Genomic DNA, 14,731 nt, shown 5'->3' with positions numbered 1-14,731 from the left:
CAAGATGAAGACATGTGAGACTTCCATTCAAAACAATAACACAGGAGTAAAGACATGTCTGCAGTATATCCTCAAATAAAGAAAGACTCGTCCTTAGTTGCTTCCCGTTAAGTAGGTTACCACAGTGCAGTCGGCCTCAGGTCATAAGTGGACACTTTGTTTTGCCGCCCCTTAGGCACACTTACAGAGAGCCTACGTTCACGTGGATGAATTGATAGTGTTTGCAGCATCTAGTGGATCAGGCGTGAAATGAATACGCTGAGAGAATATAGATAGATGAAATAAATGGTAATAGAAATCTCAAAACACACTTAGATCGTAACCCTAACGCTGGGAATGACTGATCTTTTACCTCAAGGTAACCAGTGCCAGTGAAATGTGGAGTCTAAAACTAAGTTAGATACATTTTCTTAAGTTTCTCCTCCTTTTAAAGTTGGAGAAAAGGAGTTGTGAAATCACAATCTGACAACCTTTTCTGCCATCTCTTACATTTTTTGGACACCGACAGGGACCCCAAACTACTCTGTCAATTGTTGTGAGAGTCAAGGTTAGGTGCTTTTTGTCCTACAATCTCACCTTTTGAAAGGGCTGTGAATATGACCTATCTTTAGGGTAACATGTTTTCTTACTAATGGTGCGATGGCATCTTGCACCTGGATTCATTTGCAGGGTTTGCAGCATTTGGCAGATCTGGTTTAGTGAGCCATCGCACCGTTAGTAAGAAATCATATTACCCTAAAGATATGTCAGCACCTAACCCTGACTCTCACAACAATTGATATAGTAGTTTTGGGTCCCTTACATCTTTTGGACACCGACAGAGACCCACAACTAGTATATCAATTATTGTGACCTCATCTCTTTTGAGAGTCAGGGTTAGGTGCTTTTCGTCCCACAATCTCACCTTTTTGAAAGCGCTGTTGTGACCTTAAGAGCCCTAAAGATGTGCCATGTTTAGGGCTCTTAAGGTCACAACAGCCCTTTCAAAAGGTGAGATTGTGGGACAAAAAGTACCTAACCCTGACTCTCACAACAATTGATATAGTAGTTTTGGGTCTCTTACATCTTTTGGACACCGACAGAGACCCAAAACTAGTATATCAATTATTGTGACCTCATCTCTTGTGAGAGTCAGGGTTAGGTGCTTTTCGTCCCACAATCTCACCTTTTTGAAAGCGCTGTCGTGACCTTAAGAGCCCTAAACGCGACACATCTTGAGGTGAACATGATTTCTTACTAACGGTGCGATTGGTGGATTCATTGGCAGTGTTTGCAGCCTTTGGTAGATCTGGTTTAGTGCACCTGGCGTCAAATGAGTACCCCACTTTGATCTTTACCCTAGCCCTTATTGATCGTTTACCTCTTATCAAGCAACACACATCTTTTTTGGGCAACCAGTGCCTTTATTGTAGAGACAGAAGTGAAATGTGGAGTCTAAAACAAAGTTAGATTCATTTTTTTAAGTTTCTCCTCTTTTTAAAGTTGGAGAAAAGGAGGTGTGAAACCACAATCTGACAACCTTTTCTGCCATCTCTTACATCTTTTGGACACCGACAGAGACCCCAAACTACTATATCAATGATCGTGACCTCATCTCTTTTGAGAGTCAGGGTTAGGTGCTTTTTGTCCCACAATTTCACCTTTTGAAAGCGCTGTTCTGACCTTAAGAGCCCTAAACCCTAAAAGCCCCTACATTTTCATAATGTCTTCCATTTTTGTAAAGCACTTTGAATTGCCTTGTCTTGAAAGGTGCTATACAAATAAACTTGCCTTGCCTAAACATGACACATCTCTAGGGTAACATGATTTCTTACTAATGGTGCGATGGCGTCTTGCCACATAGGATTAATTTGCAGGGTTTGGTTTCAAATGAATCCCCTGAGAGCAAATCGGTAGATGAAAGAGATGGCTGTGGCTTCACCTCTATTACTCATGCTCTATTGGCCAATAACCCTTCAGAGTAAATCATCAAATATCCTGCAGCTGTTCTCTCTCCTCTGGTACACATTTCCTCAGACCACTGCATGGGTTTCAATGGAGTCATCCGGATGTGGGGAAACAGGAGTGGGTGGTTTGTCTTTTATGGGTGTGTTTTACATGTTTGGATATTTAATCATCGTTCCTGTTCTTTTTAATAGATAAGGGAGACATTCATAAGGTGGTGCAGAAGAAAACTCAGACCTTCGTCATCGCTGAGTATCAACCTTTCCACCACAGACACCACCACATTCTCACCTTCCTCCTCCACCCCCCCACTGTGAGTAACTGGATAAGAAACAAAGTGGAAGTGCATGTGGTTATAGTGAGTCACAAAACGGATAGTAATATAGGGGTCGAATCAGGTGAAATTTATAATGAAAAAGTTGATATATATTTACGTTGTCCTTGAAAAGCAATGGCTATGCAATACAAGTCTTTATTATAACGGGTTTCTTTACATCAATTATTACTTGAATGAGTCACATGTCATTGTTAAATGTGATCGAGCAGAGACTATTTGCAAAAAATAACCTTATTGGGTACTATTTTTGTATTTCCTGTATTACTCTTTAAACCCCGAGGTCAACACAAAGAGGAATAAATGGTTGAAAATGTGAATATAATATAAAAGTTAAAGAAGTTAGGAAATAAAAAAATACGCATAGTCTTTATCGTAATACCCAATAAGATCGAAATAATATAAGATTATTTTTTTAATTAGATTAGATATTGCCAATTCTGCCATTAATACCTTTTTCCTTCTGGTATTTTCATGCTAATAATACCCATGCACTTTTACTAAAGTACGTTATGAATGCAGGGCTTTTTTTTTTTAAATGTGAAAGTATTTTTACACTGTTATTTTTTCTTAATACCTCTTTCAGTCCGGACACTTTCTAATGACTTTGTCTTCTTCTTTGTTACAATACCCCCCCCCCCCCCCCCCCCCCCCTCTGTACTGTGTGTTTTATAGATGAAGCTGTATTTGACCTCCAGGACTGAACTGGTGCAGCTGGATGTGGGAAACTGTGCCCAGTACGGAGACAGGTGTGGGGATTGTGTCCTCTCCAGAGACCCCTACTGCGGCTGGAACGGCTCCCACTGCACCCCCCACACTCAGTAAGACCCCCATCGTTATACACCTATGGACGTTTAAAGGTCCCCTATCATACTGTTTTTCATCAATATATCACAGGTCTCAGATATATATACAGAGCCTGTCTCTGATTGGCTGAAATACCAAACAGATCATTGCAGCATTACCCATAATCCCCTCTGTTTCAGCCCTGTTTCCAAAGTGCTGATTCTCTGTCTGTTACTTTAGATAAAAATAAGGAGCCCCTCCCCACGCCCCTCTGAGAGAGATTTGGTTACAAAGAACTCAATGGTGCTCTAGGAGGAGATTCAGGTGATAGAAATCTCAAAACACACTTAGACCGTAACCCATCTCTTTAGAGAGTCAGGGTTAGGTGCTTTTCGTCCCACAATCTCACCTTTTGAAAGCGCTGTTGTGACCTTAAGAGCCCTAAACACGACACATCTTGAGGTGAACATGATTTCTTACTAACGGTGCGATGGCGTCTTGCCACCTGCATTCATTTGCAAGGTTTACTCTCATGACTTGTTACCCTTTTATTTATTTATTTGCATTTTAAGAAAATATTCACAAAGCATACATAACAAAATAAACACATCTAGGTACATAGATTAACTACATAACAGTTGGCAAATCCAAAAAGAAATCATAAAATAATAGTTATAATGATATTACAAACAAAAGACCTTATTAAAGCAATATTTTAATTAATGGATGGGATTAGTGGCCGAGCTGACCAATCGGAGCACACTAGGCTCACAGGGAGGGGGGGGCAAGAGCTCCAACGAGCCGTTTAGTGGAGAGAGTGAATACTGCTGAATACACATACTTGACAGAGATGCTGTATGCGAAACCAATGTGAGTTTGGAAAATTGCACAGTATAAATCTATTTTAGTATACCTCAACAATGGAATTATGATCAGTGGAAATGGCCATGACATGGGACCTTTAAGATTTGGTGATACCAAACGCATTATTGATTCTGCTTATTGAACATATTCTTAATTGGTTCCTGATAATTGTTCTATGTGGAAAATAAATACGCGTACACAGATTCGATTTGGGAACTTACGATATTATAACATAGAGTAATTTCCCTTGCAACAGAGCGTCAAATACATTACCTTTCTGGCCTGTTGGCCCATGTTGCATCAAAAGAAGTTTCAACATATTGCTGGTGTTTCCACCCTTTTCTGGAAATGATCTTTACAGACATTACAAGCAGCTCTGTTGCCATCTTTCTTAACCTTCTTGTTGCATGTTTCATACTTGAACTCACCCCTATTACCCAATGTTAACAATAGTAAAACGTAAGGTGTGTATCCGCTATAATTGACATTCCTGCTTCCAGATAAACAAACTAAAAAGATCTCCTTACCAGAAGCGGTGATGACACAATAGGTTCATCCAGAGTGCATAACAGACACCTTTTGTGGAGTAACTTTGGTGTTGTGTCATTTGCTTTAGGCATAGTTTTTACATCTATTTCCTGAAATGAATAACTGCACCCACCTTTGCGTCATCACTTCCCATAATGAGCACCTCTGATCAGAGTAATGTTGTTCATGATGGTTAAACTAGTCATTACTCGACCTTCCACTCTAGTAAAAAGAGAATTGTGTATATGTGACCCGCTCTATCGAAATCAGTCGGAAGTCGCAACGGCTCATTTCAAAAATAAACGTGGATTTGTGTAAAAAAATAGTTTTTCGGGGTTCGGGTGTTTTGTTTGATTTTAAACAAACAAAGTCTTGGCTTTCAGAATATGAAACTTTTATTTCCAAAATCACACGATAAATACATTTTTGAAGCTTGTAAAGGGACGATGACAGGCACCTCTCACTCGCACCCTGCTCTTCCGTAGCGCAGCTCCCCCTCCCTCCGGCTGAAATTATGAATGTAAGGCGTATAGTAATCATAGATAACACGGCAGGGTCCGTTACAGTTTGTTTTCATCTGATTTCAAATAAACAAAGTCTTGGCTTTCAGAATATTCAACTTGTTTCGGCAAATTCAGATAAATACAACTTTGAAGCTTGTGACGGCATAATTACAAGCGGAGAACGGAGTAATTTAACGTCACAGCACGCATAACGCAAAAAAGACTCTTTACTATCATCTTGCTTGGACCATTTAAAATATTGTAAATGGTCCAAGCAAGATGATATTAAAGAGTCTTTTTAGGCCATTGTCACACAATCAGTAAATGACAGTTCATATGATGCTATATTATTTGTACTCAAATGATAAAAAGACATTGAATTGATGTAGTTTCTTACTTACTTACTGTCATCATTTTCATTTCTGAGGTCTCTTAACACTACTGAGTAAATGCTGCAACCAAACTGGTTCAACACGGGATGTTTTACCAGAACGAATGTTAATTAGAAGGTGTATACAGTGTGTTTTTGTTTTAGTAAAGCCTTACGCACATGGCTGTCAGGAGTTTTTGCAGCTAATCATCAGACGAAAGCAGAGCTCAGCGTCACATGGTGTTATTGTTCTGCACAGATACTCAAAACCCGTAACGTTGGAATTTTTCTTTCTCAAAAAAGTACCTCATTATGATGTGGAGAAAATGTTATCAATAAATAAAATATGTAATGGAATCTTTTTCGCAGAACTTTATATCTATCAGGAAATAGAAGTAAACTAATCTCTTGAGGTTGTACACATTTCGCGTGTAGTTTATCAACCATCTGATCACGTGAAATGATAAAAAGGTTGTATCTAAACAAGAAAACGTTGTCGTTCTGATGACAACTTTTAATATAACACGTATAAGGGACATAGAAGAGTAGAGACACTACATACTGATATACACCTGAACATCAGCAGGAGAGGACTCTTTAAAGTAGAGACACTACATACTGATATACACCTGAACATCAGCAGGAGAGGACTCTTTAAAGTAGAGACACTACATACTGATATACACCTGAACATCAGCAGGAGAGAACTCTTTAAAGTAGAGACACTACATACTGATATACACCTGAACATCAGCAGGAGAGGACTCTTTAAAGTAGAGACACTACATACTGATATACACCTGAACATCAGCAGGAGAGGACTCTTTAAAGTAGAGACACTACATACTGATATACACCTGAACATCAGCAGGAGAGGACTCTTTAAAGTAGAGACACTACATACTGATATACACCTGAACATCAGCAGGAGAGGACTCTTTAAAGTAGAGACACTACATACTGATATACACCTGAACATCAGCAGGAGAGGACTCTTTAAAGTAGAGACACTACATACTGATATACACCTGAACATCAGCAGGAGAGGACTCTTTAAAGTAGAGACACTACATACTGATATACACCTGAACATCAGCAGGAGAGGACTCTTTAAAGTAGAGACACTACATACTGATATACACCTGAACATCAGCAGGAGAGGACTCTTTAAAGTAGAGACACTACTTACTGATATACACCTGAACATCAGCAGGAGAGGACTCTTTAAAGTAGAGACACTACATACTGATATACACCTGAACATCAGCAGGAGAGGACTCTTTAAAGTAGAGACACTACATACTGATATACACCTGAACATCAGCAGGAGAGGACTCTTTAAAGTAGAGACACTACATACTGATATACACCTGAACATCATCAGGAGAGGACTCTTTAAAGTAGAGACACTACATACTGATATGAACCTGGAAATGAACATAATGTGTCCTCTTTAAATACATTTTTTAACAACCAATACACCGGGCTGACTTAAAGTTTGGGAGGAAGCACATTTGTATTTTGTTGGCATTTCTAGTATTGAATTAGTAACCGTTAACCTCTACACTAACCCTATTATAACCCTTTTTTTTTAAAAAGTGATATTTTTACATTCTTACTTTAACATATGCAGCAACATGATAACAGACTTCAAATGAACCTTATCTGTAAACCTGACTTTTTTTGCCAACAGGAGTTCTTGTTAATGCAAAAGTATAAAATTAGATTTCTCAGTAATACTTGTGCGTGGGTGTTTAAACTTTGATACTACACCCCACACACACACACCCACACACACCCACACCCACACCCACACCACACACACACACACACACACACACACACACACACACACACACACACACACACAGCCTAACACTGCGGTTAGCTAACACAGTTCTCAAACCCTCACATACTCATATTTCCACACTGCTTCCTGTGATGTGGTTGATGGCTTTGAGCAGTTCAACAACAAGCTTCATCAACATGTCGCCTGAATCTGATTCATACTTTCTCCATGTGCCGAAATGATAGTTTGCCCACTTGTAGGAAGTCTGACGGAGAATGGAAGATCGAGTAGGAGTAGTGTGAAGTCGCTCTGAGTAGAAGTGTCTAACTGCATCTATAGTGTTGCACTGCAATGACTGCAAAAAGACCCCTTTAAGCCCCCCCACCTACTTCGCAGAAGTTGATGCAAGAGAAGACCACTGTTACCTGATTTCTTATAAACTGATGAGGAGTTGAAATGAAGCAATATTCTTTTAGGTTAGACCAGAAAGTAGAACAATACAGTAATCAATTCTCCAGGTAATAAAAGCATACAGTAATCTGACAGGAACAGCCTGAACAGCATTGTTAAAACCTGCTCTAAGATCATCGGCGTGAAACAGAGAGACTTAAATTCCTTTTGTAACCAACAGATTCTGTGGAAAGCAGAGAGCATTCTGGCCTCTCCTGGTCATATTCTTTCACATGAATTTCGTCTGTTGCCATCAGGGCGAAGATATGCTCTACCTGCTCTAAAGACTAATCGCTTTTCAAAATCTTTCAACCCTTCTGCACTCAAACTTTTAAATTCTTGAAAGGCTTTTAACTTGATTATTTATTTATTTATTATTGTGATGCTATGAACTATTTATAGTTTAAATTGGAATGATCCACATCTGTGCTCCCGGGTGTATCTGTGTGTTTTCTTCCTGTATTTTCCTGCCTGTGTACATGACATAAGCTGCTGCTCATAACCAATTGCCCCTTGCGGGATTAATAAAGTTGTTGATTGATTGTACTGGATCGAAAGAGAAACGGGTTCAGAGCTCTTCTATATTTTCTATAACTTGCATAACCTATTCTGATTGGTGCTTTTATATTTTTTAAGGTGTATTGTTGCCAGTAAAGTCTTGTATGATGTTAGGGTTGTTCAAATTGTGTTAATAGCTCAAATCCATTGTAACCAGGTTGTTTCTAGTCAAATACTCTGCATTCACATTTATTTTTAATAAGCCATCCTTTTTCCCTCACAGAGACATGCTTCAGGACGTGAGCCAAGCAGATCATAACATCTGTGTGTCTTCAGGGATGGTTGAGCAGTCTCAAACAGGTACGGAAATATTTGTACTGCAATCTGGTTTTAAATCAATAGGTGTGTCAGGAGATAAATGTAAATGTTGTACTGAAAACAAGAAGTTGCTGTGGTGGGAAATGAGGACACAGATAAAAACACGTGTGCTAACATGTGACTGCAATGTCAGCTTGACGTGTAATAAAGTGAAACAGGTTAGTTATGAATATCGGGAAGTCTTATAATTTCATTTAGGAAGTTATTTATAGCTTTATCAAAACTACATTTCAGTTTAGTGTTGCCAGTTGTGAAAGTCCACACATATATTACATTGGAGATTTTATTATTTGATTAACATTTTGGGAAACATTTGCTCAGTCTATATATGTGTAATAGGTAGCTAACAACAGAAGACGGTTAGCTAAGCTTAGCACAAAGACTAGAAATGGAGGGAAACCGCTAACAATGGATAATATGAAGCTAGCTGGTTATCTCAGCTTAGCACAAAGACTAGGAACAGAGATAAACTGCATGCCCTGGTAATATGAAGCTAGCTGGTTAGCTTAGCTTAGTACACAGACTGGAAACGGAGATATACTGCCTACCTTGGTAATATGAAGCTAGCTGGTTAGCTTAGCTTAGTACACAGACTGGAAACGGAGATATACTGCCTACCGTGGTAATATGAAGCTAGCTGGTTAGCTTAGCTTAGTACACAGACTGGAAACGGAGATATACTGCCTACCTTGGTAATATGAAGCTAGCTGGTTAGCTTAGCACAAAGACTGGACACAGATATAAACTGCTAACTGGTAGGTTTAGCTTAGCACAAAGACTGGAAAAGGATGGAAACTGCTAGTCGCCAAACTAAGCTAAACTAAGCGGCTACTGGATTTATATGTAACACACAGGAATGAGAGCGGATTTGATCTGTTATCTACCACTCTGCAAAAAGTGGTTTTCTGCAACTTTACATCAGTAGATCAGTCTGCATGTATTTCTACACAACACAAAAAAGGAGGAAACTTTTGACTCTTTTTTTCAGTTGATATCCTGGCATTAAGGCTGTAGTGTAGGCCGACTAACCAAATACTATTTTCTTTACTTTTGCCCCTTCCTTCCTGCAAGTTCTATATTTGTAAGGAGTTTCCGAGATATGTCTGTGCACTCAGATGTGAATATGACACACATTAGCAGCTCTGCCTTGACTCTGTCATCACGCACAGGAACACAATAGGCCTGTATTAGGATAACATAGATCTTTCTGTAGAAAGGATCATACAGTAATATGCAAATACTTTGCGCATGTAATAACTGCCTTGCAAAACCTGTTGGAAATAATAACTCAAAGTATACAGAGCTTTACATATGTCCCTGCCTGATAAGCTTAGTGGGTGCAGGAAGGCAGTCAAATGTTTCGGAGAGGTGTGTGTGCCTGCATAAATAATATTTTAATGTTAGACACTGAGAGAAAATCAATCACGTTCTCTCAACCAGTGTTCGAATTGGGGGGGAGCCAGGGGGAGCTTGGCTCCCCTAAAGAGGGGGGGAGCTCCCCTGAAGTCCGACTTTGAGATAAATAGGGGGAGCCCAAAAAAATCGTGCATATTTGTGTCACACAGATTACAAATGTTGAGTTTCTGTAAATAGAAGTTCTTGAAATAAATAATAATCATTGTTCATTACAGTTTCTGAATATTTGTTTTATATTTGTGAATATTTCTGGGTGTTGCCGCATCTGTACGTGGCGGCGCTGCATTCTTTACTTGCTATGGTTACAGCTTTTAACTGGACACAGAAAAGATGGAGTGGAATGAAAGGTATCAATGGCTTTTCATAATAAATAAAAAATGTGGATGTGAGATTTGCAAAGAGGCAACAAGTATGATCTCCGTGCCGCTCGCAGAAAGATCCATGGGAATGCACCTTAAGAAAAAAAATAGGGCTCCCCCGAAAGCAAATGGGTAATTCGAACACTGCTCTCAACACATGTGTATCACCAAATGAATAGTATGATCTTCAAACACAACTCATTTAAGCTCGCCTACCTAAAGTGTTTCTTCTAAAGATACTCATACTACTCTTATACATACTTTAGCCTTATTTCTCTCCCATTCCTTGTCTCTATATCCGAGAAATGAAAGTAGATATACAGTTTTTCTCTTCTGCCACTGCATCACGTCTTTCAGGCATACTAAATGTTGCTATGTGTGTGTGGCGGATACTATCACATCTTATCTCAACGCATGCTTTTAATGATATGGGAAATTTGCAAAACAAATATCTGCTGCTTTCCGATAGTGTTTGTTATCTTGCTGAACATGCAATGTTTTGCCCTCTCCATGTCACTGCTATATTCACATTTGATCCATGGTACCATGTTTTGCAGCAGTTTAAAGAGCTTTAACCCCTTATTCTCTAAAATACTGAACAATGTAGTCCTGCTGATTATTCTCCCAGTGTAGAGGTCATTTTGTTCCACAATTAACAGTTGAAATGATGAAGGCACTTACAGTACAAGTTAAAAGGTAGAACAAAATGTAAGTTTCATTTTTACCTCTTTACTCAATATTTTATAAACTTTTCCTTTTCTACAAAACAAACCAAAACACTGACAACGAGGAATAGCTTGGGTACATAAACTTGATAATAAATATGAAACAAAATCAAACTACAAAGAAAGCAGGTAGGAATTTAAATGACCCTCTGATTCAGTTCTCTATTCTCCTAATCCTGTTTTAGTTTCTGCCATCAACAAACAAAAACACTTCCTTATTACTAAGAAAGGTCAACAGTATTTGTACACCTAATACTACTACACCACTGTATATATTGTAATATATATTATTACATATATTGCTCAAAACAAACATCCTGCCTTGAAGCTAAACTCCCAATTGTGGAGGAAATTCAAACTGATAAATGATACATGAACAAAGTTTGTCTTTTGTTGTATTTAATAAAGTAATAAAGAAAGTCAAGTGAAATCGATCTCAACTGTAGGAACAGAGCACCTTCACCCTCAGAGGATAAAGAAGTTCTGCTCCCAGAACACAGCTCACAGTCACACTATATAGAAGAGACTATCCAACTGGTCCCACCCTCATCATCCCCACCATTCAACCATTCAACCCCCTCGTCCTTAACCATTTAAAAAACCCTTTACACTTCCTTTGCCCTCCAGAAATGTAAACCCTTAACATATGTCTCTGTTAAACACATACAAGACTAAAAATACAATGTAACGGTGTAAAAGGCAATCGGAGTATAAGATGATATGTTTTAAATGATTATACGTGTTCTCTTCTCAGTGAGTAAATATCCACCTGGAAGAGACGAGGTGACGAAGAGCATCAAACTCCCTCTGAACTCCAAATACTTCCTTCAGTGCCCGGTTTCATCTCATCAGGCCACATACACCTGGATCCACCTGGAGAGAAACACCTCCCGGAGCCTGGAGGATTCTCCGGGCCTCCTGCTGATCCCCAGGATGAGTCCGGAGCAGGAGGGCAGGCACAGGTGTGTGTCGGAGGAGAGGGGGTACACCCGAGTGCTGGCTGACTACACACTGCAGCTGGAGAGCAGAGCGGGGGTCAAAACATCAACATCTCTGCTGCTGGGGCTCTGTGTGACCGCCGCGCTGATCCAGAGTCTGTCCTGTTAGTCCTCAGATAGTAGCAATACAGTCCTGCATTCAAAACCTTAGAAAACTGGTATTAGCTTAGAAAAATACCAAAAAGTACATTTTATTGGATTATAATGACTAATTTGTTACATTTCAATGTTTCTCTTGGTAAAAGTGGGGTTTATTTCACATTATCTACTGCTAATGGAGATCTCTAAACCCTCTGTAGTATTGCTACTCCGGTCGAATATCTGAGTTAAAGTCCTGCATTCAAAACCTTTATGCAAAATGGTTAATTGCAGAATCATATATATTTGTATTGGATTAGAATTACTCATTTGTTGTCTGACCGCCGCTCTGATCCAGAGTCTGTCCTGTTAGACCTCAGATAGTATACTTCAGTAGCAATACTACAGAGTTATAACAAAAAATGCAGTGGAGTAAAAAGTAGGAGCATAAAGTGAAAGTATTGTAGAAGAACCTCAAATGTGTACTTGAGTACACGACTGATCCTGAGTGGTACGAATGCAAAGGCAATAAATGACACTTGAAGTTGCGGAAGATACGTAACCCCAAATTGCTCCCGTTAGCTGTGTGTGTGTGTGTGTGTGTGTGTGTGTGGTGGTGTGTGTGTGTGTGTGTGTGTGTGTGTGTGTGTGTGTGTGTGTGTGTGTGTGTGTGTGTGTGTGTGTGTGTGTGTGTGTGTGTGTGTGTGTGTGTGTGTGTGTGTGTGTGTGTGTGTGTGTGTGTGTGTGTGTGTGTGTGTGTGTGTGTGTGTGTGTGTGTGTGTGTGTGTGTGTGTGTGTGGGGGGGTGTGTGTGTGTGTGTCCTGTAGAGCGGTTAGCCTCAGCATGAATGTGTGTGTGAATGCTGAAGTGTAGTTGCCAAAGACTAGAAAAGTTATTAAAAGAAAATGCAATCCATTTACTTCAGGTACAAATGATCATTAATATGAAAACTCTTCATTGTATTCCTTAATTAAGTCCTAAAAACATTTGTTTTATGTAATTTCATTAACAATTAGTGCCTTAGTGCAGTAGACGTAGTTTATGAAAACTGATGTCTAACAAACAATCTTCTGTATTGATTGTACAAATGATAAAAGCCCAAATCTAGCCTGTTGGTAGTTAGCCTTTCAATTACTATTTTGTGGAGAAACATGTGTAGAAAATGTGCCTTAGAGCTGAGATGTATTTATTTATCTGAATCCTGAGTGTGTGTGTGCAGCTGAAAACTAGCACTTTTTGTGTATATTATATTATTATTATATTGCTTAATTTAAACTCAACTTCTTGATTCCGTCCTAAAAGCAATTTGCAAAACGGCACACATCTCGGTGACGTTACCTCGTGAGGATTATTACAATAACATAACCAAAGATGGTGTAAACAATAATTATAAAGTTAATGCTTTTGCTTGCTTTAGTCACCAGAACATCGAACATTTCACTATTTAAAATCACAGAAATGAATACAATGAAATGTATCTATTACACTTCAAAGCTGTGAAATACAAATTGAGCAAGACTGAAATCTTTGAATTAAGAAATACATTTAAGTGGAAGATTAGGCAACTGGTTAAAAATCTAAACTGTGTCAGAAATAAATAAAACCCAAGCATTTCATATTATTTTTCCGTAAAACAGTTTGCTATATGCCTGTGTCAGGTTGCTTTAAACATGTTGAACCAGAGTCAGGGTACCTTTGATAGTCTGACGATGTATTGCTTGAGCAGTTATTCAGAAATAATTTACCACTAATTAAAGATCCGTTTCCTGTTTAATGTGAAATTCTGTCCATGCAGTAATATCCTGTCTTGCAATCTACCTCACACTTCCTTCACTGTTTTTGACATTTTGTGTTTGTCGAGAGGCGGTTAGCACTTTATTTTCTTATTACAAATATGTGTGTTTAATATAAGAGTCTGAAGCTTCAGTTGATTGAAATCCACAGGGTCGTTTTAGTTATAAGAACGAAAAAAACCACAACCAGCATTTTGTTTTATGGTCAGATTTCAGCCGAATAATGAAGCAATACATATTTTCCATATGTTTCTGTGTTTAAAATGGTTTATATTTAACTGTAGCGGCTGCAAAAGATGGCGTACATGTTGACCTGTACAAATACTCAAGCTTTGCATCTAATCTACTTTTGTAAAGAAATTATAAATAAAAACCTGTTCCGTATACATGTGCATTGTTCCTTTTTCTTGTCAATGCAAATGCTTGACTGTAAGCGACATCAGTTCCTTAAATAAAAAGGAAACAGATGGGAAATTATACCACGCTTGGCTTCCTCCCACATGTACACTGTCAAATGATCCATGACTGGGAAAACAAACATTCATTTGCATTGTGATATTTCCTGGTGATCACATTGGTTTGTCATGTGATCGTGGGGAAGTTGTCATGTCATAATCCCGTGAGTATTATTTGTACATCATTTATAGATATAAAAACTTCCCACAACCAGAATGACTCATTTAAAAAAAGGGTGAAATAAAAGTATTTAGTTCCTCGAGGTGTGGGGAACTTGCTGGACTTGTGACACAGAAACCTGTTGTGAGGGGATGTGAAAAAGTTAAGGGTTGCAAACATATTTTCAAACTTGAGTGTGATCACACGCTTGCACGTTTGTTGCAACACGTTAAAGGGGCCCTATTACATTCATTTTCAGGATGACATCAGTATGTAGTGTCTCTACTTTAAAGAGTCCTCTCC

General features: G+C 38.8%; 1 protein-coding gene across 1 annotated transcript; it reads left to right on the top strand.

The window, feature by feature from the left end:
* Positions 1-2,138: 2,138 nt before the first annotated feature.
* On the top strand, positions 2,139-12,655 carry LOC117475937 (semaphorin-7A-like; the record flags this gene model as incomplete). The annotated part of the gene is given in 4 exon segments (XM_034122283.1): positions 2,139-2,257; positions 2,954-3,099; positions 8,350-8,426; positions 11,699-12,655. Coding segments are annotated over 4 exon segments (695 nt in total), but the record flags the coding sequence as incomplete, so codon positions are not given.
* Positions 12,656-14,731: the final 2,076 nt, after the last annotated feature.

The sequence above is a fragment of the Trematomus bernacchii genome, unplaced genomic scaffold (genome assembly GCF_902827165.1).
Source record: "Trematomus bernacchii unplaced genomic scaffold, fTreBer1.1, whole genome shotgun sequence".
Lineage (NCBI taxonomy): Eukaryota > Metazoa > Chordata > Actinopteri > Perciformes > Nototheniidae > Trematomus > Trematomus bernacchii.
This window is presented reverse-complemented; position numbering and strand designations above follow the sequence as displayed.